Source organism: Manis javanica, chromosome 4, assembly GCF_040802235.1.
Source record: "Manis javanica isolate MJ-LG chromosome 4, MJ_LKY, whole genome shotgun sequence".
Taxonomy (NCBI): Eukaryota; Metazoa; Chordata; class Mammalia; order Pholidota; family Manidae; genus Manis; species Manis javanica.
The window spans coordinates 107,224,824-107,249,848 of record NC_133159.1 but is presented as its reverse complement, the minus strand read 5'-3'; the positions used below and the strand labels follow the sequence as shown (position 1 = coordinate 107,249,848).

Below are 25,025 nucleotides of genomic sequence, written 5' to 3'. Positions count from 1 at the left end.
CTTGTTTTAATATTGTTTAAAATAAAGATCTTTCACATAAAGAGGGTAATAGCACTACTAATGTCACTGAGTTGTGAGAATAATACACATAGTGTTCAGCACATGACCTAACACATGGATGTTCATCCTGACAGATCTCCTGTCAACTGCAGTCATACATGAAGTTATAATTAGATTTGCACCCTTCAAATTTGAGATGTGACTTTATATTTACTAAACCAATCCCCCAAATTTAATGCTTGTTGATTTAAAACTTATAGCAATTGCTTTTATCTAGTTCATTAAGGAATGAAAAAATTATAAAGGAGTTCATGTAACAGTTCAATAAGATTTCAAGTCAGAAGCAGATTAAACTTAACATGGAAGCATTTTGTAATCTATTCTGGCACAAACAATGCATTATTCAATGGGGGCAATACACAGAACCTATTAGTTATTATCTTCTTGGTGGTCCAAGGGCACCCTCTGTCTGAGTGCTGGAAAAAAGAGCTAAATTAATGCTTTTTAACTGAAGCTTTCCCCTTTAATTTCTTAATCAACAATTCTGAAATTAATCCTCTTTAATCACTGCTAGCAGATAGAAAAAAACAAATATCATGTCATTTGTTACCCTAGTGCCACAACAGTCAAGTCTACATTCCTGTAATTTTCTGGGAATTTGCAAAGACCCATGACGTTTTTCCCAGAATTTATGCCATATCATTCAATAAAATTATTGGCATGAATCACATAGGCAAGTATATTGATCTCATTTGTTCTGTCCATGTAAAACTCTATACTATAACTTGCCACTGTAGCAGCATGATCCGTAAGGAGTATCACCAACATTAAATATTTATTGGGTATTCTGTGTACTGCAGTACGTGAAAAGGACAGGGAAAAAATTCTCTATTCTCAGAGAAATGATAATCTACTTTCTACAAAAGGATGTACAAAACAGATATGTACAAATATGGTAAAATGCCCACTGAAAAAGATATGCTGGCTTCTTTTAATTTGTGGCTTTTTTGGAAAGTTATTCAACTTCTCTGATCCTCAGTTTATCTGTAATACAGACATAATACCACAACAGAAAGTTGCAGAAGTTAATTGAGATATTTGTAAAGGGCTCAGCACATAGTAAAAGCTCAGTAAATGGCAGTTTTTATTTATTCATGTTATTAGGAAAAATCTTGAATAATATCCTACATTGAATTTCACTTGCTTCAAATGGAAAGATGTATAAACAAAGTATTTTGTATCTTATTTTTCAACATTAATATTCTTTCCAGTAAAGAAAAGCAGGTGATCCTTATCAAATGCTTGATCAAGTCAATAATGAGTCATTGCTAAAGGAATTATTTTAGTATAAAAAATACTATAATTGACTCTTTCACCACTCATAAAATTTAAGGATTTATAAGGCTGTTCATTTTCTGGTACTTACTTCATATGGCTTGCCTATTCTCTTGAAACATCAAAAATGTTAAAAATAATTTCATCACATTTTATGGTTATCTGTATTTCTAACACAAAGACCAGCCCAAAAACAGAATCATGGATCATAAAAGGGATCTTAGCAATGTTTCAGTTTGATTCTTTTTTAGAATTAAGAACTTATTTTGTATCTCTAAATCACAAAGCACATTTAAATTCACTTTGTGAATTTTAATGTCTTGGAAGGCAAGCACATGATAAAACATTTTTATATTGTTTGTAAGTGGGGAAGCTTGTAAATAGTAAAACTAAGCACAGTACAAAATATTTGCTAAGAAAAAGTCATTAAAGCTAGACTCAAGACTACATGTATTATCTCACTTAATTCTACACCAACCTGGGATGGTGTTACAAGCATACCTCATTTGACTGCACTTTGCTTTATTGCAATTAGCAGATATTGCATTATTAACAAATTGGTTTTGTGGCAACCCTGTGTTGAGCAGTCTATTAGCACTATTTTCCAACAGCATTTGCTCACTCGTTGTTTCTGTGTCACATTTTGGTAATTCTTGACATAATTCTTGACATAATTCTTGACACAAACTTTTTCATTAGAAGTGGAGCCTGAAGATGTGATTGAATTGTTGTAATCTCAAAGTAAAACTTTAACAGATGGAGAGTTGCTTCTTATGGGTCAGCAAAGAAAGTGGTTCCTTGGGATGGAAATTACTTCTGATGAAAATGCTCTGAAGATAGTTGAATGACAACAAAGGATTCAGAATGTGACTTAAACTTAGTTGATAAAGTGGTGGCAAGGTTTGAAAGTGACTACAACTTTGAAAGAAGTTCTACTGGAGATAAAATGCTATCACACAGTACCACAAGCTATGAGAAATTGTTTCTAAAAGGAAGAGTCAATTGATGTGGCAACCTTCATTGTTGTCCTATTTTAAGAAATTGCCATAGCTACCCCAACCTTCAGCAACTACCACACTAATCAGTCAGCAGCCATCAACTAAAGTCAAGCCTCTCCACCAGCAAAAAGATGACAACTTGCTGAAAGCTTAGATGGCGGTTACCAGTTTTTAACAACAAAATGTTTTAAGTTAGGTATGTACATTTTTGACATAATGCTATTGCACACTTAAAAGACTACACTATCACATAAATGTAACTTTAAAAAAGGTTTTTTATTAAGGTATTATTGATCAACACTCTTATGAAGGTTTCACATGAAAAAACAATGTGGTTACTACATTTACCCCTATTATCAAGTCCCCACCCATAACCCAATGCAGTCACTGTCCATCAGTGTAGTAAGATACCACAGATTCACTATTTGCCTTCTCTGTGCTACACTGATAAACGTTAACTTTTATATGCACTGGAAAACAAAAAAATTAATTTGACTCACTTTATTGCAGTGGTCTAGAACGAAACGCAGTTATCTCCAAGATAGGCCTGTATTTCCTCCATTTACAAACTAGGAAATTGAGGCAGAGTTGTTATGCAACTTTCCAAAGTCCTCCAACTAGTATATAGCAGAATCAAATTCAGGCTGCCAGATTCCAGAGCCTGTACTCGCAACCTCTGTATGTCTTTCCTCTACTTAAAAATAGAAATTTTCTTAAATATTCATGAATATGATATAAATGATTGAATAAACAAATATAAATGAGGGAAAAGGGTAGCTTTTTGACAGAATTCCAAATAAAAATTGTAGAAGGGATGAGGAAAATAACACTAGGTAAATACCAATTGTTGCAGGCAAAAACAATCAACGGATTCCAGTTAAAATTAGCAGGTCAGAGTATGATGAAAAATAGGATACTGGCAAAACACCAAGGCATCTCCCCGTATGTTTTTATTAATTACAAGAAAAATAGTAATTTTATAGTGGAGAAATTCAGCAGATATCACTTAAACCAAGTGATCAAAGTTAACATTACCGTCAGAAAGGTAGAATCACTGAAATTACTGATTGTGTAGACAGAACAACTTTGTGCAAATAATTTTTACTTAATAATTTAAAGCTATTTGATACTTTTGTTACCATAAAGTTCAGTACTAAACCACCAACTGTGACCAAACACTTAAATTGTGTCTGATTTGAGGCTGCATAAACACTAAAAGCCTCTGAAATCACTTGAAGTGCATTTTTCCTAATTGTGTCTTTATGAAAATACTATGCTTTACAACTATGATGGAACCGGTTAAATTTTCCCTTTAACACTTCTATTACTGTATAGTGAGGCAAGATAAAGTTATCATGGAAATTGTATTTGGAAAGTACAGTTTATAAATTCTGAAGTCAATTCCAATTTTAAGTTTTCTTGTTAATGGGGAATAAAATATGCTATATGTAGAAAATAAGCTAAAAGGTATATCACTATGTACCAGGCACATTTTTTTCTGCACATTATTTCTCACAATTTCATAAGGTAGACTGTACTACCACTACTTACAAGTAGGAAATCTAATTAACTTGAGTTTCATCAAATTTCATCTTTACTTCCCTCCTATCAAAGCTTGTTGGGGAAATGTTAACACAAAGCAACAAGAATGGAAAATAATTAATAATCTGAGATAACTAAGAGTAGGCCATACTATTATTTATAGTTCTACTGAAGCTTATTTACATATCCCTAGTTTTCTATCAAGCTTTGAGTTCCTATGAAAGAAAAACATGATTTTGATTAAATGTAAAATGGGTAGCTAAATCTCTAAATAGCATAGTATACACTTTGTGGGGAGTTCAAACACACTTAATTATTCAGGGTTTTTTTCTGATTATTCCTGATTATTTCATTTACACACATATTTACAAGTTTAAACAAGATGTACAAATGTATATACTTCATTTTTAAACTTCCTGTTTTCTACCCATAAAGCACCAGTTTCTTTTTCCTAGTAAAAATAAATTTTTGAAGTAACTGCATTAGAAACTTTTATAATTAATGTAATTATTCATACTTGAAGAATGTCATTTCTAAAATTTGAAGTCTTTATTATTGAAAATATTTCATTATTACAATTCAATACACCCTAAATTTTTTTTTTTAATGCAAGGCACTTCATATAGGCTTCTGAACTTGCTGTGTCCTGGCTACAATAAAACAAATCAAGAAGTGGGGGAAAGAGATGGTGGAGTAGGAAGGCAAGGTGGACATCTTCTACACACACAACAAGGAAGCAACTACAGCAAATACAACTAATCCTAAAAGTGACCTGCACACTGCAGAACAAACCACCTATACCTGGGAAAGAAGAGAAGACCACACAGGGAAAGATAAAGTGGCAGAGTCCCAATTGAGCGGGACCCAAGCCATTTCCACATCCCAGCCAACAAGCAGGAGGAAGATGCCCTTGTGGTCCTGCTGAGACCTAAAACAGAGGTGGCAGTTTGAAAGATTTGCCAGCAGTTGAGAGGAGTACCAGAGGGGCAAGGGTTGGACAGAGCTCTCTCCACAGGAGAAAAGGCAGGGAGACAACACTTCCTAGCCCTCCTTCGGCCCAACAGGTTAGACACTCTCAGGAGCCCCAAAATGCTCCATCCCCCTCACTAGCAGCTCAGACGGAGATTTTCCTGCCTGGCAGGCTGAGAGAGGCTTTCCAAGCTTTTTCAGCCCTGTCTCATTCCAACTGGGAAGGCACCTGTGGGACCAGTTCCAATTGCTCCTTCCTCCTCCCAGGCAGTCCAGCCTGTGCAGCACACCCCTCAGCCACTGAGCCACTGCGTGACTTACCACCACACATACACACACCATGCTGCCAGGCGACTCTCCACTGCATGTGGACCCCAGAGCTGCATGATCACCCCAACCACTCCTTAGCCCAGCAGGGCTGCCATGGCTTCAGTGCAGGCAGAGGGTGCCCCGCCCACAATGATCCCATAAGCGCTGCTGCTCTGTTCACAAATGGGCAGCTGAGGCAAACTGCCAACCACAGCACACTGAGACAGACCACTGCTGGCAGACAGACAGAAAATCAGCCCTGCCTATAGCCCAGCAACAGCAACTGAGGCTCCACTGCAAAGGAGAATTAGGCACTAGACAGTAAAGAGTCTTGACCTTCTGGGATACACAGGAAACCTTCCTCAAACCCTGTTACTATTTAGACCAGGAAGCAGAGCAGATCCATTTGATACAAAGGTAGTAACACAGAAACCCTAACAAAATGAGGAGGAAGAGAAATATGTTCCAAACCAACTACAAAGAGGGCTAAATGAAATGGAGATCACCAATCTTCTTCATAAAGACTTCAAAGTAACAGTCATAAAGAAGCCCACTGATCTAAGAAAAAGTACTGATGATCTCAGGGAGGACCTCAACAAAGAGATAGAAGAGTTGTAAGAGTCACTTATAGCTGAAGAATACAGTAACTGAAATGAAATATGCAATGGAGGGAATGAATAATAGATTGCTTCAAGTAGAGACAATGAATGAGATGGAAATTACAGAACAGGAAAACAATAAAGCTGAGTAATAGAAAAGAATCTCCAGAAATGAAAAAATGCTAAGAGAGCTGTGTGACAACTCCAAACAAAGCAATATTTGATTAAAACGGGTACCAGTAGGAGAAGAGGGACAAAAGGGATAGAAAGTCTCTTTGAAGAAATAATTGTTGAAAACTTCCATAACCTAGAAAAGGAAATAGACACCCAGATTGTGGAAGGGCAGAGACACCCTAACAAAAGGAATCCCAGAAAGACAACACCAAGACAAATAATAATTAAAATGACAAAGATTAAGGATAAGGAAAGAGTATTGAATGCAGTCAGGGAGAGAAAAAAAGATTACTTATAAGGCAAACCCCATGAGGCTATCAGCAGACTTTTCAGAAGAAACTTTACAGGCCAGAAGACATAAAACATTTAATGTACTAACAGAGAAGGACCGTCAACCAAGAATCTTCTATCTAGCAAGATTATCATTCAAATTTGAAGGTGAGATTATACATTTCCCAGATAAATAAAGGCTGAAGGAATTTATGACCACTAAACCAGCATTACAGAATATGTTAAAGGGACTTTTTCAGACAGAAATGTTCTTAAGCCTAATAGTTTTCACAGTGAAAATAAACCCACAGTAAATGTAGTAGACCAATTACTTATCAAGCAATGAAATTAAAACAAAAGTAGTAAAACCAGCTATACACAAAAATGCAGATTATGACATCTAATACATAAAGTGTACAGGAGGAAGGAGAAAAAAGAAGTACTTTTAGAGTGTGTTTAAAATAGAGAGATCAACTCTTAATATAGACCGTTATATAGTTAGGAAGCTATCCATGAACCTTATGGTAACCACAAACCCAAAGCCTATAATAGATACAAAAAAAATTTTAAAAGAGAAATCTAATGACAACACTAAAGAAAACCACCAAATAACAAGAGAAGAGTATAGGAGAGGAAGAAAGGAACAGGGATGAACTACAAAAACAATGAGAAAACAATTAATAAAATGACAATAAGTACATACTTATCAATAATTACTTTAAATGTAAATGGACTGAATGCACCAATCAAAAGACAGAGAGTGGCAGAATGGATAAAAATACAAGACCCATCTATATACTGTCTATAAGAGACTTAATCCACACCCAAAGACATACAAAGACTGAAAGTGAAGGGATGGAAAAAGATATTTCCTCCAATTAATAGGGAGAAAAAGTAGGAGTAATAGTACCTAGACAAAATAGACTTCAAAACAAAGAAAGTAGCAAGAGACAAAGAAGGACATTACGTACTGATAAAGGGATCAGTCCAACAAGAGTATATAACCATTATAAATATCTATGCACCCACCATAAGAACACCCAAGTATGTAAAACAGATACTAACAGAATTAAAGGAGGAAACAGATAGGAATTCATTCATTTTAGGAAACTTTAACACACCATTTACATCAAAAGACAGATCAATCAGACAGAAAATAAAGAAACAGATGCACTGAACAACACAGTAGATCAAATGAATTTAACAGATATCCACAGAATACTCCACCCAAAAGCAGCAGGATACACATTTTCTTCAAGTGTATATGGAATGTTCTCCAGAATAGATCACATACTACAAAAAGAGCCTCAATAAATTAAAAAAGATTGAAATTGTATCAAGCAACATCTCAGACCACAATGGTATGAAACTAAAAATAAATTACACAAAGGAAACAAAAAAGCCCACAAACATGTGGAGGCTAAACAACATGCTTCTAAAGAATCAATGGATCAATGACCAAGTCAAAACAGAAATCAAGCAACACATGGAGACAAATAAAAACCAGTAATACAACAGTCCAAAAGTTGTGCGTGCTGCAAAAGCAGTTCTAAGTGGGAAGTACATGTCAACACAGGCCTACTTCAAGAAACAAGAACAATCCCAAATAAAAAGTCTAAACTCACAATTAAAGAAATTAGAAAAACAACAAATTAAAGTCAGAGTTAGTAGAAGAAGGGAAATAATAAAGATCAGAGCAGAGACTTGATAATGGGGGAATCTAGTCACTACAAATAATCTAGTCTCTATTCTCATGTAATATTGCTCTCTATTGAAGTCTCTATTGCTCATGTAATAGTATATTAATTATACCAAAATAAAAAAATAAATAACAAATTCCAAAAAAAAAATCAGAGCAGAGATAAATAAAATAGAGGAGAATGAAACAATAGGAAAAAAATCAGCAAGACTGAAAGCTGGTTCATCAGCAAATGAATATAGACAAACCCCTATCTAGATTTACAGAGGAAAAAACAGAGTATACAAATAAGCAAAATCAGAAACAAAAATGGAAGTCACAGTGGGTATGACAGAAATATAAATAATTATTAGAGAATACCATGAAAAATTATATGCCAATAAATTGGACAACCTAGAAGAAATGGACAACTTCCTAGAAAAATACAGCCTTCCAAGGTTGACCCAGGAAGAAACAGAAAATCTGAACCAACCAATTACTATCAATGAAACTGAACTGGTAATAAAAAAACTTCCAAGAAACAAAATTTCATAACCAGATAGCTTCACAGCTGAAGTCTACTAAACATTTAAAGAAGAGCTAATACCAATCCTTCTTAAAGTACTCCAAATGTAGAAGAGGAGGGCATACTTCCAATCTCTTCTATAAGGCCAGCATCACTCTAATACCAAAATCAGGCAAAGATACTACAAAAGAAGAAAAATTTAGACCACTATCTCTGATGAACAGAGATGCAAAAATCTTCAACAAAATATTAGCAAACTGAATTCAAAAATAGGATCAAAAGGATCATCCATCACGACCAAGTGGGATTTATTTCAGTGATGCAAGGATGGTATAACATTCATAAATCAATCAACATCATGCACTACATTAACAAACAGAAGAATAAAAACCACATGATCATCTTAAAAGATGCTTGACAAAATTCAACCTCCATTCATGATAAAAACCCACAAAAAGATGCATATACAAGGTAATAAAGGCCATATATGACAAACCCACAGCTAACATCATACTCAATGGCTAAAAGCTGAAAACTTTTCCTCTAAGATTGGGAACAAGACAAGGATGCCCACTCTGCCCATGTTTATTCAACATAATACTGGAGGTCCTAGCCATGGCAATCAGACAACACAAAGAGATAAAAGGCATCCAAATTGGTAAGAAAGAAGTTAAACTCACTATTTGCAGATGACATGATATTATACACAGAAAATCCTAAAGACTCAACCAAAAAAACTATTAGAACTAATAACTGGATTCAGCAAAGTTACAGGATACAAAATTAATACACAGAAATCTGTTGCATTCCTATATACTAACAACAAACTACCAGAAAGAGAAATCAGGAAAACAATTCCATTCACAATTGTATGAAGAAGAATAAAATACCTAGAATTAAATATAACCAAGGAGATGAACAACCTATACACTGCAAACTGTAAGGCACTCATGAGAGAAATTAGAGAAGACACAGATCAATGGAAATCTATCTCATGCTCATGGATAGGAAGAATTAATATTGTCAAAATGGCCATCCTGCCCAAAGCAATTTACAGATTCAATGCAATCCCTATCAAATACCAACAGCATTTTTCAATGAACTACAGCAAGTAATCCTAAAATTCATATGGAAACACAAAAGACCCTGAATAACTAAAGCAATCCTGAGAAAGAACAAAGCTGGGGAGTTTACACTCCCTGACTTCAAGCTATACTACAAAGCTACAGTAATCAAAACAGTATGGTGCTGGCAAGAACAGACCCATAGGTCAATAGGACAGAATAGAGAGCCCAGATATAAACCCATGCATATGTGGTCAATTAATATATGATAAAAGGATCATCCACCCATGATAAAGGAGCTGGGAATATACAATTCAAAAAGACAGGCTCTTCAATAACTGGTGTGGGGAAAACTGGACAGGTACATGAAAGAGAATAAAACTGGATTACTCTGTATCTCTGTACACAAAAGTAAATTCGAAGTGATTAAAGACCTAAATGTAAGACATGAAACCATAAAACTCTTAGAAGAAAACATGGGCAAAATCGATTTTGAAACATCTTCCTATGTTGATAGATAGTAACCGCACTAACAGGGGGTGAGGATTTAATAATATGGGTAACTGTGGAACCACTGTGTGGTATACTTAAAACAAATATAAGATTGTATATGAACGATGCTTCAATGAAAAAAATGTCACTTGGGACTTTGGTTTACCTTGGAAGTCACAAAGCAACACCTTGGATTTCATCAGTTTCAGTCCTATTTTTAGAAGTACAGGGATACAAAAGAAGTTCTTAATCTGGAGACATTTAAAATGGCTTTTGTAGTTTTTTTCAGAAAGGAAACAGGCTATCAAACTTCAGGACCATTGCAGCATCTTTTAAATACGTAATAACTATTTTTTACAAAATGGTTATATTTTGTATCTTACACATGTATAACACTGCCACTAACATCAGTGGAATTTCCTGGACAATTGAATTAGTAAGCTTGTCAAAATAGGCATTTTCCTTCTCCTTTAAAATGTTACAATTGTCCAAGTAAAAATAAGGATGCAGTTTCTTTCTATATATTACAGATTTCAATTATCTCAAAAAGCACAAATTGCACGGACAAGTCTTTCTTTCCTTGTTTTTCTTTTAAAATCCTATGCTATACTAAAGTCCAAATTATACTAAGAAAAAAACAAGGGACATGGGTGAGTGGAGGTGAATTTTCAAGTATCAGTAACTTAAAGGATTTGTAGTTGTTTCATTTTTATTAGCATTGGTTAGTTGTTTTCTATATTTTAAACTGTAATATATTTTAAGTTTCAATATATTTTGATTTTAAATAACTTTCAAAATTGACAATAGAATTTTCATGAAACATTAGATTTTGTTCTCATTTGTATCCATTTAAAGATTCACATTTTCATTTTAATACTTTTCTTTCAAAACATATCTCAAGAATAGGAAAAAAAAAAGTCCAGTGGAAGGTTTTATTTATGTGGTAGAAAAACTGAAAAGGAGAGAAAATAAACACATTCTTCACAATTTCAGAGGTGAGAAAACCTACAATCTTTCAAGTGGCTCTGATCTCCCTCAAAATATTTGAAAACTGTGTATAAAGTTTTAGCCAGAGTAATCTTAAAGTGCTCTGGGTCTTTTTAATTGTGTATTTCTCATAATATAGTGAAAGAATGATTTACTAATGTTGAACCTATTGATTACACTGACCCTAACAAACACTGGTCATTTTTCTGGTGGAAATATTTCAAAGCAATTATAGTCATTAATTTCTTGCATTTTCTTGTTATCTTCTTGATTTTACAGTTCCCCAACATAAAACTTCGGAAAACTAACTTATCGCGCCTTTCAAGAAATAGCATGATGGAGACCTGCCTCGTATAGACATTTAGAAATTGATGCTTTTAAGATTCATTTTGTTGCTAAGATTTTGTTGTTTCTTAAATCAAAACTTTTAAGTTTTCCCTTAAAAATCTCCATGCTACTTCGCCTTAGCCCCACCGGATACTTGCTCTTCACCCCTTTCAGACCCTGTTAACTTGGCTCCCGCCGGCAGTTCCTGCGTCGTCGGTTACCCGCACCCGGTGTGAGGTGTGGGGCTGGGGGGCGTGAGGTGCTTCCGGCCTCCCCTCTACGCGACCCCGCGGCCAACCCTAGTTCCAGCCCTCCAGGGTGATCCGAGGCCTCTCCCCAGTCATCCCTAAATGGTGTTCCTTTGTTAGTTCATTCAGCAAATTATCTGTTCAATTTCACTTGGCTCTCGGTCTTCGAAAAACCCCTTCTACCTTAATTTGCTGGGAGATTGTGCTCGCCTTGTTAATGACCCAGGAAGGCCGAGGAAAACTAATCTCCGCCAGGATTTAGAGAAAATACCGCGTGATTTACCGAATGCCGTCCCTCCGAGCCCCGAGCGGCAGGGAGCATTAGGCCACCTCCCTTCCTTTCATCTCTCTCTGACGCCCAAGAAATCGTTAATGTCAAATAGTGACGACGACTATATTCTTGTTCTTGCCTCCGAGCCAGCTTTATGCCACGTTCTTCCACACCATGAGGCGCTACCCTCTCCCTAATCCAGCGGGTCGCGGCCGGGGAATCCCAAACCAAAGGCAGGGCGGGGCCTGAGCGCAGGCCTCAAGAACAGATGCTTATAGAGAATCTCGTGCGGGTGTGGCGGCCCAGCGTGTCTCTGCAGGATTTTTCCCGCGTGTCTGGAGGCGTGGTCCCCAGACCGCAGAGCGGAACTACAACTCCCAGCACCGTAGCTGCCCTGACTTCCGGAAGCCAAACCCAGGCGGGGAGGAAGCCGAAGCCGCCGAGACCCAGCCAAGAAGTCGGCTGTTCCTATAGCAAAGAAAGGGGGGTGGGAAGGGTTATAGGGGCTAACCTGTTAATTTGCCACCATGAACGTGGTTTTTGCTGTGAAGCAGTACATTTCCAAAATGATAGAGGATAGCGGGCCAGGTATGAAAGTACTTCTCATGGATAAGGAGACGGTGAGTTTGCCTTCGCTCAGTATTTGTGAGGGAACCTTCCCTCCCTTACAATAGCTGGTTCCTGTCTACTGTAGGATTTAGTATCCTTTAATGATTTTTAAACGAGGGTCCGTTCTGTGTGGAACTAAAAGGTGTGTCAAGCTTGCCCAGTAGGTTTTCTGTTTAAAATGGCTCCAAACACTGCCAAAGGTTTCTTGTACCCGGAACATTTATTGGAATCAGAAATCCTATTGTAAATGTCTCTGCCAAGAAATTATATGCACTTGGAAGACTTGGGGGTGATTCTGTTTCTTTCCGCTCAGAGTTGTTTTAAAAAATATGTATATAACTTGATAATGGGGGGAATCTAGTAACCACAATGTTGCTCATGTAATTGTATATTAATGATACCAAACACACACACACACACACACACACACACACACACACACACACATATATGTTTTGGATGCTCAGTTAATGTTATTACATATGTTAGTGTTTAAGCTATCCTTCTAAGTATTAATGGAAAAAAATTTAAGTCTTAGGTATTGCTGCTTGTTATTATTTCTGGACTAGCATAATATGAGTTAATTTTTCTTTGCAGACTGGCATAGTGAGTATGGTATACACACAATCAGAGATTCTTCAGAAGGAAGTGTACCTTTTTGAACGTATTGATTCTCAAAATCGAGAGATCATGAAACACCTGAAAGCTATTTGTTTTCTTCGACCTACGAAGGTACTACATAAATTGAGCTGCCATCTGCCCAGACAAATACAAAACACTGATCTGAAAGCATTAAGAAGGCAAAATAAAATTTTGTTATCATCATTTGAGGCACTATAATTATCCCAGTTTATCATAGTTGTAACCTTTGACTCTTCTCCTTTCTACATTTCAGTTCATTCCTTACAGCCAGTTTTTCCTTCAAGATGTCTTACAGGTTCTCAGATACTTCCAAAGCTACTAATTATCCTAACGGAGATATGTATTACTTTATTCCTGGATTAACCTCCATACCTATCACACTGAGCAGCATTGCCACCATTAGTCTCTTATACTTATACACTTACATTACTGTCTTTAATCTATATCATTTTATTCACACCTATGCTCAGGAACCTATAATGGCTTTAATAATTAAATCTATATTTAGCAGCCCAGTCCTCAAAGCCTTCCTTTAACTGGTCTGGTCCTGCCCTTGTGTGTCCAACCTCCTATGTCCTGCCCCTGCTCCTCCTCTGCAGCCAAGGAGGCCTTTTTGTCATCCCTCTACATACTCATCCCTGTCCTCCATTTGTTTGTTCTCTTTCCCTAATTAAGGTTCTTTAGCTCTCTGTCAGTTTTCATTCATCATCTAAATCTAGCTTGAGTTCTCCTTTAAAAATCCTTTACTATTTCAGTCTTATTTTGTGTATTCTCCTGCTTTATATTCACGTTCTTCAACTCCAGTGTACTCTTTTACCATGCTTGTGCATTATGTACTTTCCAAACTACAAATCTGGTCATGTCATCACTGCTTGGAATCTTTTAAAAACTTCTCATTACTTTTATGATAAAGACAAAACTCCTTAATTGTGACCAGTAAGGCCCTGTTGAATGTCTGGTTCCTACCATTTCTATAGGCTTATTCAAACCATTCCCCCTTTTGCTCTTAGCCACACTAATCTTTGAGTCTACTGTATTCTGTCATGCCACAGGACCTTTGCACAGGTTTCCGCTGCCTGGAATTTCTTAAGTTCTTTAAGTAAATCTTCCCTAACCTTGCTGACCAGGTAAAACCCCCTCTTATAAGCACTGACTCCCTATTGCTTGTCATGGTTAAGGTTTTATATGGTATATGTGATTAACATCTGTCTTACCTACAAGCAGTAAGCTCCATAAGAGCAGAGATAGTGTCTATTTTTTCACACCATTGTTTTCCCAATGTGTGTCACATGGATATTAAATAAGTAGTTCCCAAATTAATGAATACATTAATTAATAGTAGTTTTCAGTTGTTTCACATTTGTAGCCCTTAGTCAAGAAATTATGGTTCTGAGATCCTAGAGACCATCTATTCCATCATTTCCTAACATTTTTATTATAGAATCTTTCATAGACACTAATATACCATCTCAAACTCTGAATGTACTCTTAAAAAATTTTCCCTCCAAAAAAAAAAAATTTTCCCTTAAGATTATATTGTAAAGTTAAAGTTAATTTTTTAATTTAAATGACAGTTTTTAAAACCTTTTTCCCATTTAATAAGCTATGTACATTGCTTATATTACTTTTCATTCTGTAAGGAAATTATAATTTTTTACTTTAAAAATGATATTTTATATCACATAGTTTAGGGACCAAATTTATATTGAAATTTAACCATGTGTTATAGTATTAAAAGTAAATAAGACCTGCACTGTGATTTTATGTACTTGGAGTTTTTATGTTTTGACCATATGAAAACCAACTGTTTGCTTTTACTTTTAAGTTTCATATTTTATTTTAAAATAATATAATTACAGGAAATATCTTAGCCTGCTGTTAGCAACTACTGTACAAATATTACAGTTGTTCAGTCTTAGGACCCAGTAAGTTAAAAACCAAGTGAATATAATTATATTTTCTATTAAATGTTGGTTTTTAAAAGACTAGACACATTTTGATATTCAATATACAACTTTTGATCAGATGAATCCAATTTATAGACAAGCAGCTTGAGGCAAAGTTGCAAAATTATTATCAATTTTATGTTATATTTCAACACTAGTGTCCTTTATATTTTTTCCTCTTAATTTGGCCAGGGTAGAATAGCTAGTTATGTTATTTATGATTCCTGATCATTATATTTCATGTATTTCTTTCACTTCCAGCCCTTACCACCTGCCTCACATACACATACTTAATCTAGACCTCAGCATATAGTAGACTCTCAGTAAATACTTAAATATATCAGTGGGTGATTTTATTACTTTTTCACTTAAACAATTCTTCCCATATTTTCTTTGTTTGTTCTTTCCTTTTCCAGGAGAATGTGTATTATCTGATTCAGGAGCTCCGAAGACCCAAATACAGTATATATTTTATTTGTAAGTATGTTATTTTACATATACAATCACATAACTGTATCCTATGTTCTATTGGGAACTGCATATCATCAATAAGTTACTGAATCCATCACTATAAGAATCTGCATTTTTAATATCCTTTCAAAAATTTTTAAAGTCTTATGACCAACATTTTATTTCAGAGAACTAAATGTGATTTCCATTCATCATTGATCACTTAAATAAAAAAATTTTTAATTTTACTTTGCCTTTCACAAGTCTTTGGTCTAATTTCACATCCAGCCTTCCCAAAAAGGCAAGTATATACTTATTCCTGTTTTATACTTTTATGAACTGAAGCATAGACACTGACTTATTTATTTGGAGGGAGGATATACTTGAGTTTGTTGGGAAAATAAGGATATACTTTACATACCAGATGAAAACATTCTACTTACCTTAATAAACCAAACTAAGGAGGTGAAAAATCTGTTCTCTGAAAACTTTAAGGCACTCAGAGAAATTAAAGAAGACACAAATCAATGGAAATCTATTCCATGTTCATGAATAGAAAGAATTAATATTGTCAAAATGGCATTCCTGCCCAAAGCAATTTACAGATTCAATGCAATCCCTATCAAAACACCAACAGCATTTTTCAGTGAACTATAGCAAGTAATCCTAAAACTCATATGGAACCACAAAAGACCCTGAATAACCAAAGCAATCCTGGGAAAGAAGAACAAAGCTGGGGGATTTATGCTCCCTGACTTCAAGCTATACTACAAAGCTACAGTAGTCAAAACAGTATAGTACTGGTACAAGAACAGATCCACAGAACAGAATAGAGAGCCCAGATATAAACCCATGCATATATGGTCAATTAATATATGATAAAGGAGCCATGAATATACAATAGGGAAAGAAAGTCCCTTCAATAACTGGTGTTGGAAAAACTGGACAGGTACATGAAAGAGAATGAAACTGGATTACTGTCTAGCTTGAAAGTAAATTTGAAATGGATTAAAGACCTAAATGTAAGACATGAAACTATAAAACTCTTAGAGGAAAACATAGGTAAAAATCTCTTGAACATAAGCATGAGCAATTTTTTCCTGGACATACCTCCTCAGGCAAGGGAGACAAAATAAAAAATGAACAAGTGGGACTACATCAAACTAAAAAGCTTCTGCACAGCAAAGGACACCATCTGCAGAACAAAAAGGCAACCTACAGTATGGGAGAATACATTCATAAATAATTTATCCAATAGGGGTTAACATCCAAAATATATAAAGAACTAATACATGCCTCAGCACTAAAAAACAAATAACCCATTAAAAAATGAACAGAGGACCTGAATAGACATTTTTCAAAGGAGAAATACAGATGGCCAACAGCACATGAAAGATACTTCATACCACTAATCATCAGGGAAATGCAGATCAAACAATGATATATCACCTCACAACAGTCAGAATTGCCACTATATAAAAACAAGAAATAACAAGAGTTGGGGAGGATGTGGAGAACAGGGAACCCTCTTACACTGTTGGTGGAAATTAAATTGGTGCAGCCACTATGGAAAGCAGTATGGAGTTTCCTCCAAAAACTAAAATAGAAATACCATATGACCCAGTAACTCCACCCCTAGGAATTTACCCAAAGAAAATGAAATTTCTGATTTGAAAAGATACGTGCACCCCTGTGATTATCGCCACAGTATTTATAATAGCTAAGATATGGAAACAAGTGTCCCATCAATAGATGAATGAATAAAGAAGATTATTTGGCCATAAAAAGGTAAATCCTGTCATTTGCAACAACATGGGTGGTCCTAGAGTGTATTTGCTCAGTGAAATAAGCCAGGCCAAGAAAGACAAATACCATATGATTTCACTTACTTGTGAAAGTTAAAACAAAACAAAATGAACAAAATGGCAGTACTCATAGACACCAACAAGTGACTGGTGGTTGCCATGGTGGAGGAGTTGGGGTAGATGGTTGGGGAGAGTGAGGGGGATAAAGGGGCACATAGATTCTCAATCATAATATAAGTTGGTCACAGGGATGGTAGTAGAGCATGGAGAATATAGCCAATGATTTTGTTACATCTTCTGATGTTGACAGACAGTAACCACACTAGTGGGGGTGAGAATTTAATAATATAGGTAACTTAAGCCACTGTGTTGTATACTTGAAATCAATATAAGATTGTATATCAAGTGATACTTCAATTTTAAAAAATTCTACTTTGCTACCTTATCTAATACTTAAAAGTACAAATCATCAGGTAGGTATCTCTTATGCGCCTGAGGGTTGTTTTTTTGTGGGGCCTAGGGAATGCAGAGGCCTAGAAAAAACTAGGTTTGTTGTTACTATACAATTTATATGGATTTTTTTTTTGAAGTGATACATTTCTCCTTTGGAAGTTACATCCATTCTCCTCTAGATGTCATTATGGATCTTTATAGGATTAGTATAGTTTATTTGGTACCATTTCTAAAAACAAGGACAAAACACTCAGTTATGTAGGACATTTGAGAAGTTTTAAAGTTTACTTGGAGGCTTTGGAGTTTCAGCATTTAGACTGTAGTCTAAAACATACATACTTTCTTCAGTATATACTGCAATTTAATAATTATACCAAAAATTAACATTCATGATAAGACTTTGTATTTTATAGAGAACTTTCTCCTATATTATTTTATTCAGCCCTTAACAATAACCCCAAGAGATAAAATAGACAATTTTATTAGTTTCTGTCATCCTAGGTTTTTTTGTTGTTTTGGGTTGGGGAAGGGGAGAGTTTTTTTTTTTCTTGGCTAATAGTCAAAGATTTTCCCTTAAAATTAAATTTTTTATTTTGAGGTAATTGTAGATTGACCTACAGTTGTAAGAAATAATACAGAGATCCTATATCTCCTTTATCCAGTTCTCCCCAATGTAACATCTTACGTAACTATAGTGTCATATCACATGTGGGATATTGACATTGATACAGTCAGGATACAAAACATTTCCATCTCCACAGGGATCCTTCACATTGCACATCCACTTGCCTCCCACCCCAACCCCCTCATTAATCCCTGGCAACCACTAATCTGTTCTCAATTTCTGTAATTTTGTCATTTAAGGAAAGTATATAAATGGAATCATACATTATGTAACCTTTTGGGATTGGCTTTTTTCTCTTAGCATAATTCTATAAACTCATCAATATTGTATGTATCAGTAGTTGGTTCCTTTGTATTACTGAGTAGTAGTCCACAGTATGGATGTACCACAATTTATCCATTGAAGGACATCTGAGTTCTTTCCAGTTTGAGCTACTACAAATAAAGCTGTTATAAACATTTGTGTACAGGTTTTTGTATGAACTTAAACCTTCATTTCTCTGAAATAATAATGTCCAGGAGAGAAATTGCTGGGTCACATGGTAGTTGCATGTTTAGTGTTTTAAGAAACTGCTAAACATTTTCTAGAGTAACTATACCATCTTACATTTCCACCCACCGTCCCAACCCCTCCCCCATGGTAACCACCAGTCACTTCTCAGTGTCTGTGAGTCTACTGCTGTTTTGCTCACTTCATTTTGTATTGTTTTTAGATTCCACAAATAAGTGAAATCATGTGCTATTTGTCTTTCTCCAACTGGCTTATTTCACTGAGCATAATACCCTCTAGGTCCATCCATGTTGTTGCAAATGGCAGGATTTTTCTTTTTTAAGGCTGATTCATATTCCATTATGTGGTATCTATGTACCATATCTTCTTTATACATTCATCTATTGATGGACACTTTGGTTGCTTCCATATCTTGGCTATTGTAAATAATGTGGCGATAAACATAGGGTGCATTTTTCTTTTAAAATCAGGGATTTTGTTTTCTTTGGGTAAATTCCTAGAAGTGAAATTACTGGGTCATATGATATTTCTACTTTCAGTTTTTTAAGGAGGTTCCACATTGCCTTCCATAGTGGCTGTACCAGTTTACATTCCTGTCAACACTGTAAGTGGGTTCCCTTTTCTCCACGTCCTCGCCAATGCTTGTTATTTCTTCTTTTGGATAGTGGCCATTCTAACTGGTGTGAGGTGATAACTCACTGTGGTTTTAATTTGCATTTCCCTGATGATCAGCAATGAGGAGCATTTTTTCATGTTCCTGTTGGCCACCTGCATTTCTTTGGAAAAATGTCTGTTCAGGTCTTATTTGTTCATTTTTTTGTCACCTTATTTGTTTTTTTTGCTGTTGAGTCATATGAATTATTTATATATTTTTAATGTTAACCCCTTATCAGATAAATCATTAATGAATATATTCTCCCATACTATAGGTCACCTTTTTGTTCTGTTGATGGTGTCCTTTGCTTACAGAAGCTTTTTAGTTTGATGTAGTCCCAGGGACTCATTTTTTAAAAATAACATTATTACACCTAAATAATGACAAATAATTCTGGTTTTCAAATATTCATTCAGCATTGAAGTTTCAGATTCTCTCATCTTTTTTTTCCCACCGTTTCTTTGTTTGAATCAGGATTGTAGTGAAGTCCACACTCTGCTGTTGGTTGATATGTTGTTTCTTTAATCTTCTATAGGTTCCATTCCTCCCTCTTTTCTCTCTCTCTCCTGTGCAATTTATTTATTAAAGAAACTCCATTTTCTGTTAAAATTTCCCACAGCCTGGATTCTGTTGATTGCCCCCCCCATGGGGTAGTTTAACATGTACTTTGCAGTTCAAAATGTCCCTCTATCCTCTAGGTCCTGTAAATTGGTATTTGGATATAGACGTTAATTAGATTCAGATTTTATTTCTTTTTGGTAAGAATACTTCATAGGTAGTGTTGTGTGCTTCCATTGTCTCTTATTGTGATATTAGCTGTGATTGTTGCTCAATGCATAGTCCATCTAGTAATTCATTAGAGGTTGAAAAAAATGATGACATTTTAATTTTATCATAATTATTCCTTTGTTTTTAGCTGGGATATTTCTACAAAGAGAAATTTTCCCTCATCTACTACTTGGTTATCTGGTGATACAGTTTGTATGTAAAAAGATAATTTTCCTTTATTTGCTATTTTCAGTATAATGACTTGGTTCCCTAGCATCCTCTTACAATGCTGGTCTTTTTTTAGCATTATTATTATAAATTTATAAATTTGAACATTTGGGCAACTTCAAATTTGAATTTGAATGTATTTGACTTTGACATATGCCACAATGTATACTGAACTTCATTTGTCACTAGACTTTAACTGATGATTTCCTTTGAGACAACCACAATTCATATGTCTGTTTCAGATTTCAGTAATGTGATCAGCAAGAGTGATGTGAAGTCATTAGCTGAAGCTGATGAACAGGAAGTTGTGGCTGAGGTTCAGGTAAATATATTGGTGCTTTAACACATCTGTCTATTGTCCCTCTTTAAAGATTTGAGTCTAAAAATAAGGAAGGTGCTGTCTCAAAAAAAGGGAGTCCATTGATCAGATACAAAAAATGTGCACTGCACCAGACTATATTTGTATTTAGAAAGTTTGAAAGATGTATCAAATTGGACGGAACAGAATTAAAGGAGTCAGTGGGAATAAGGAGATAGACTGATACTGGATCCTCATGGATGAGTAGGAAAGGTCTCACAGGTTTGGGGACAGAGTCAGATATGTCCTACACTAGTTTAAATGAGCCACAGTATAAGAATGTTAGACAAGACTATGTACAGGAGAGAATATGAAGTAAATGATGTGAATGAGGTTTGTGAAAGTTCTGTTTGTGCTTATCTTGCTTTGGGAGGTAATAAGCACACTTTCATCATTAGGTCAAAACTTGGAAACCCCTAAAAGTTTATTATGTATACCATATAATACATCACATTAAACATCATGTTACATATAATTTTCCTTCTTAAGCACTTATCACAGACACTTGAATGTGTTTATCACCTAAGTGAAGAATATTGTTTTGAGGGCAGCAAAGAAACAAGTTTTGAGTTTTCAGAAGGATGTGCTAGGTCATAAATAAAATATAATGACCTGTTTTAAGTCATATTTACCTTCATGAGAGTATACTGAACAGCAAAGTTCTTTTTCACCTACTGAGTGTAACATTGTATATTCTATAGCAGTGTTTATTTTTACTAATTGATAAATGTGCACAGAGGTCCCTAGAAATATATGTATACTTCTACAACTCATGTTTTTTGTTTTTTTTAAGATTATCACTGTTTTATGATTTTATTCTCCCATGTTAACTATTGTTACTCAATTGTTAACTGTTCAATTTTTGTATCTCTTTTACATCTGTATTTCCTCAATTTTTATTATATCACATGGTTATATATTATACAAAAATATTACTGCATGATACAGTTAGAGTTTATGGAATGACTGATCTTGGTGTGCTCTGTTTGCAGGAATTTTATGGCGATTACATTGCTGTGAATCCACATTTATTTTCCCTCAATATTTTGGGTTGCTGCCAGGTATGGAAGGAGAGTTATATTTAAGAAGTTTATTTGTCAAGTGGTAATTCAGCAAGTAATTGGACCTGTACAAAAAAATTCAAATATTTTCTCTGCATATACGTTTTTAACAAAAAGGGTCGAAATTGGGATCCCGCCCAGCTATCCAGAACAACTCAAGGACTGACAGCTCTCCTTTTATCTTTGAAGAAATGTCCCATGATTCGTTATCAGCTTTCATCAGAGGCAGCAAAGAGACTTGCAGAATGTGTTAAGGTATGGCATTCCCTATCGCCAGTTCTAAAACATTAAAACCATTCATTTCCTCATCATATTTCAGAAACTAAAGGAATATTTTATCTACGACCAAGGAGATGGTGTGTTAGGTTTACTGGCACAATTAGAGCTAAGATTCTTAGGTTTAACCCAAGAAACATTTGTAAACTGTTTGACTTCTTTTGATCCATTTAAACCAGTTGTAAAGAGAGTTTCAAATCCTAACCTCTTCAACAGGATGCTACTAAACTTTTCTAGCTTTTGAACCCTTTTATGAAAGCCTATGAAAGTGCAAAGAACCTTTGTTAAATGTGGTTTTTATGTATTAATTTCTTATTTATGTCATTTCTCTCTGTAACTGTCTGATCAACCAAACCATATTCTCTCTCATCCACAGCAAGTAATAACTAAAGAATATGAACTGTTTGAATTCCGGCGAACTGAGGTTCCTCCATTGCTACTTATTTTAGATCGCTGCGATGATGCCATCACCCCATTGCTAAACCAGGTACAGAAGGATGATTTCAAGTAGTATTTGTCAAAATGAAGATGTGGAAATAAACAGCATGGTCCATTTATTTGCCTCCTTATTTTCGGCTATTCTTGTTTTTGCCTTGTATTTTCTGCTATTGTGTTACCACTATTCTTTAGCCACAGTCGTCTTTGACTCTTTCTTCTGCCTCATCCTTCCTGTCTCTTCCTGCCACCATCTCCACCCCTCATATCAGGGCAACTTCTAAGTTCTATAGATGCTACTTTTCCAGTGTTTGTTTATTCTTTTCCAATCTTAGTGCTATTACTTTGGTATAAACCATTATCTTTTGTAGGAATATGGAAATAGTCAACTACTCTATTCCCCACTTTAAATTTCTCCTGCTCTGATATATTTCAAAGACCAACATTGTCAAATTACTTTTTCTAAAGCCCAGTTCTGATCTTATTATTCCTGGCTTAATAATCTTCATTGGTTCCCATTTACCTGCTTAAATACAGGCTCCTGAACTTGGCATCCTAGAGACTTCACAATATATGCCCAAACTTATGTATAAAACCTATAGCTCATTACTGTGCAGGGATGCCACACAGTTTCCTGCTATCATTTCTATTCATGTTGTGACCTCTGTCTAAACCCTGAAATGTTTGGAATACCTTCTTTTCCCACCATCACCTATCAAAATTCTTCCCCTTTAAAACCAATCAAAACATCTTAAAGCCTTTATTCTTTCAGTCAGCCATGTTCTTTTTTCCCTAAAATTATACTGTAGAAGTTTGTGTCTCTCATGTCTTGAGCTGCATTTTCCATGTTGTATCTTTGTTTTCACACTCTCCTAGGTTATATACATTCCTTCAAGGCAGACTGGGTCTTACCAGTGTTGGCTCTTCTGCAAGTACAAGCACAATGCCCTGCACATAGTAATGCTTTATTAACAGTGATTTTGAATTTGTAGGGAAAGGCACAGTCTGTATTTCAGTTTCTTCCCAGATGATAATAATGCTAATGCTAGGGAAACTCTGTAGCTCTGAAATGCAACTTCTCTGTGATTATTATAGCTTTATGCTCTAAAATTCAAAATAATATATGTTCACTAAAGAAATTTTGATAATATAACAAAGTAGAAAGAAAAATGATTGCCTATAATTCTGTTTGTCAAAGAAAAGCAACCATTTGTTCAACAAATTTCACTGAGAGCCTACTATATGCCAGGTACTATATTAAGTATTGGAGCTAAAGGGTTAAAAGATACAATTTCTGCTCCCAAAGAGTTCATGGTCCAATGCAGAGATAATTAAACAGTTTTATTTATAGAGTAAGCGCTAATGGCAGAAAACATGCACAGAATGCTATGGGAGCATAAAATGTTTTACTTGTTTTAAGTGCCCTAATGAAACGTGCTTTTTCAAGGATTCATCTGGATAATATTTTGGAAAAGAAACAACTTCTTTTATAACCTCTTAAATTATTTCTTAATAAACCTATGTGGTTTAAGATGAAGTATTCATATATGAGTATTTCTAGCATTTCAATTCTAGATTATGAGGGTAAATTGCTGGAAAATACTTTGTTTTATCTAATAGGGTATCATTTAAATTAACTCATTCTCCATAAATGGTAAGAAGGCAAAATCTGGGGTTTCTGTTTTCCATTTTTAAAGTTCACATTTTTATTTTATTTTATTTTTTTATTTTTATTTTTTATATTATTATTATTTATTTATTTTTTATTTTTTTGAGAGGGCATCTCTCATATTTATTGATCAAATGGTTGTTAACAACAATAAAATTCTGTATAGGGGACTCAATGCACAATCATTAATCAACCCCAAGCCTAATTCTCAACAGTCTCCAATCTTCTAAAGCATAATGAACAAGTTCTTACATGGTGAATAAGTTCTTACATAGTGAATAAGTTCTTACATGGTGAACAGTGCAAGGGCAGTCATATCACAGAAACTTTCAGTTTTGATCACGCATCATGAACTATAAACAAGTCAGATATGATTATTTGTTTGATTTTTATATGTGAATCCCACATTTCTCCCTTATTATTATTATTATTTTTATTTTTTTTTAATAAAATGCTGAAGTGGTAGGTAGATGCAAGATAAAGGTAGAAAACATAATTTAGTGCTGTAAGAGGGCAAATGTAGATGATCAGGTCTGTGTCTATAGACTAAGTATTAATCCAAGCTAGACAAGGGCAACAAAACATCCATGGATGCAGAAGATTTCTCTCATAAAGTTCACATTTTTTAAGACTGAAAACCAATCCTTCATAATTCACATAAAGTAAAAATATAAAATAAAATAGGTTCAGAGGCAGGCTTCTGAATATGTGTGTTTTGGTTAAATGGTAAGGTTTTTTTCTGATAA

At 35.0% G+C, this 25,025-nt stretch overlaps 1 protein-coding gene across 4 annotated transcripts in view; it reads left to right on the top strand.

Annotated features, from left to right (window-relative positions):
* The first annotated feature begins 12,193 nt into the window (after positions 1 to 12,193).
* The window catches only part of VPS45 (vacuolar protein sorting 45 homolog), a 132,084-nt gene continuing 119,252 nt past the window's right edge, over positions 12,194 to 25,025 (top strand). For 3 of the 4 annotated variants that reach the window (XM_037024883.2, XM_073234558.1, XM_073234559.1), the window contains exons 1-7: positions 12,194 to 12,409; positions 12,996 to 13,130; positions 15,403 to 15,463; positions 20,723 to 20,802; positions 21,831 to 21,899; positions 22,017 to 22,154; positions 22,552 to 22,662. In XM_037024883.2, the coding sequence (XP_036880778.2) occupies positions 12,317 to 12,409; positions 12,996 to 13,130; positions 15,403 to 15,463; positions 20,723 to 20,802; positions 21,831 to 21,899; positions 22,017 to 22,154; positions 22,552 to 22,662 (687 nt within the window). In that variant the 5' untranslated portion in view covers positions 12,194 to 12,316. The remainder of the gene's footprint in view (positions 12,410 to 12,995; positions 13,131 to 15,402; positions 15,464 to 20,722; positions 20,803 to 21,830; positions 21,900 to 22,016; positions 22,155 to 22,551; positions 22,663 to 25,025) is intronic. The other variant, XM_073234560.1, reaches the window with a different exon arrangement.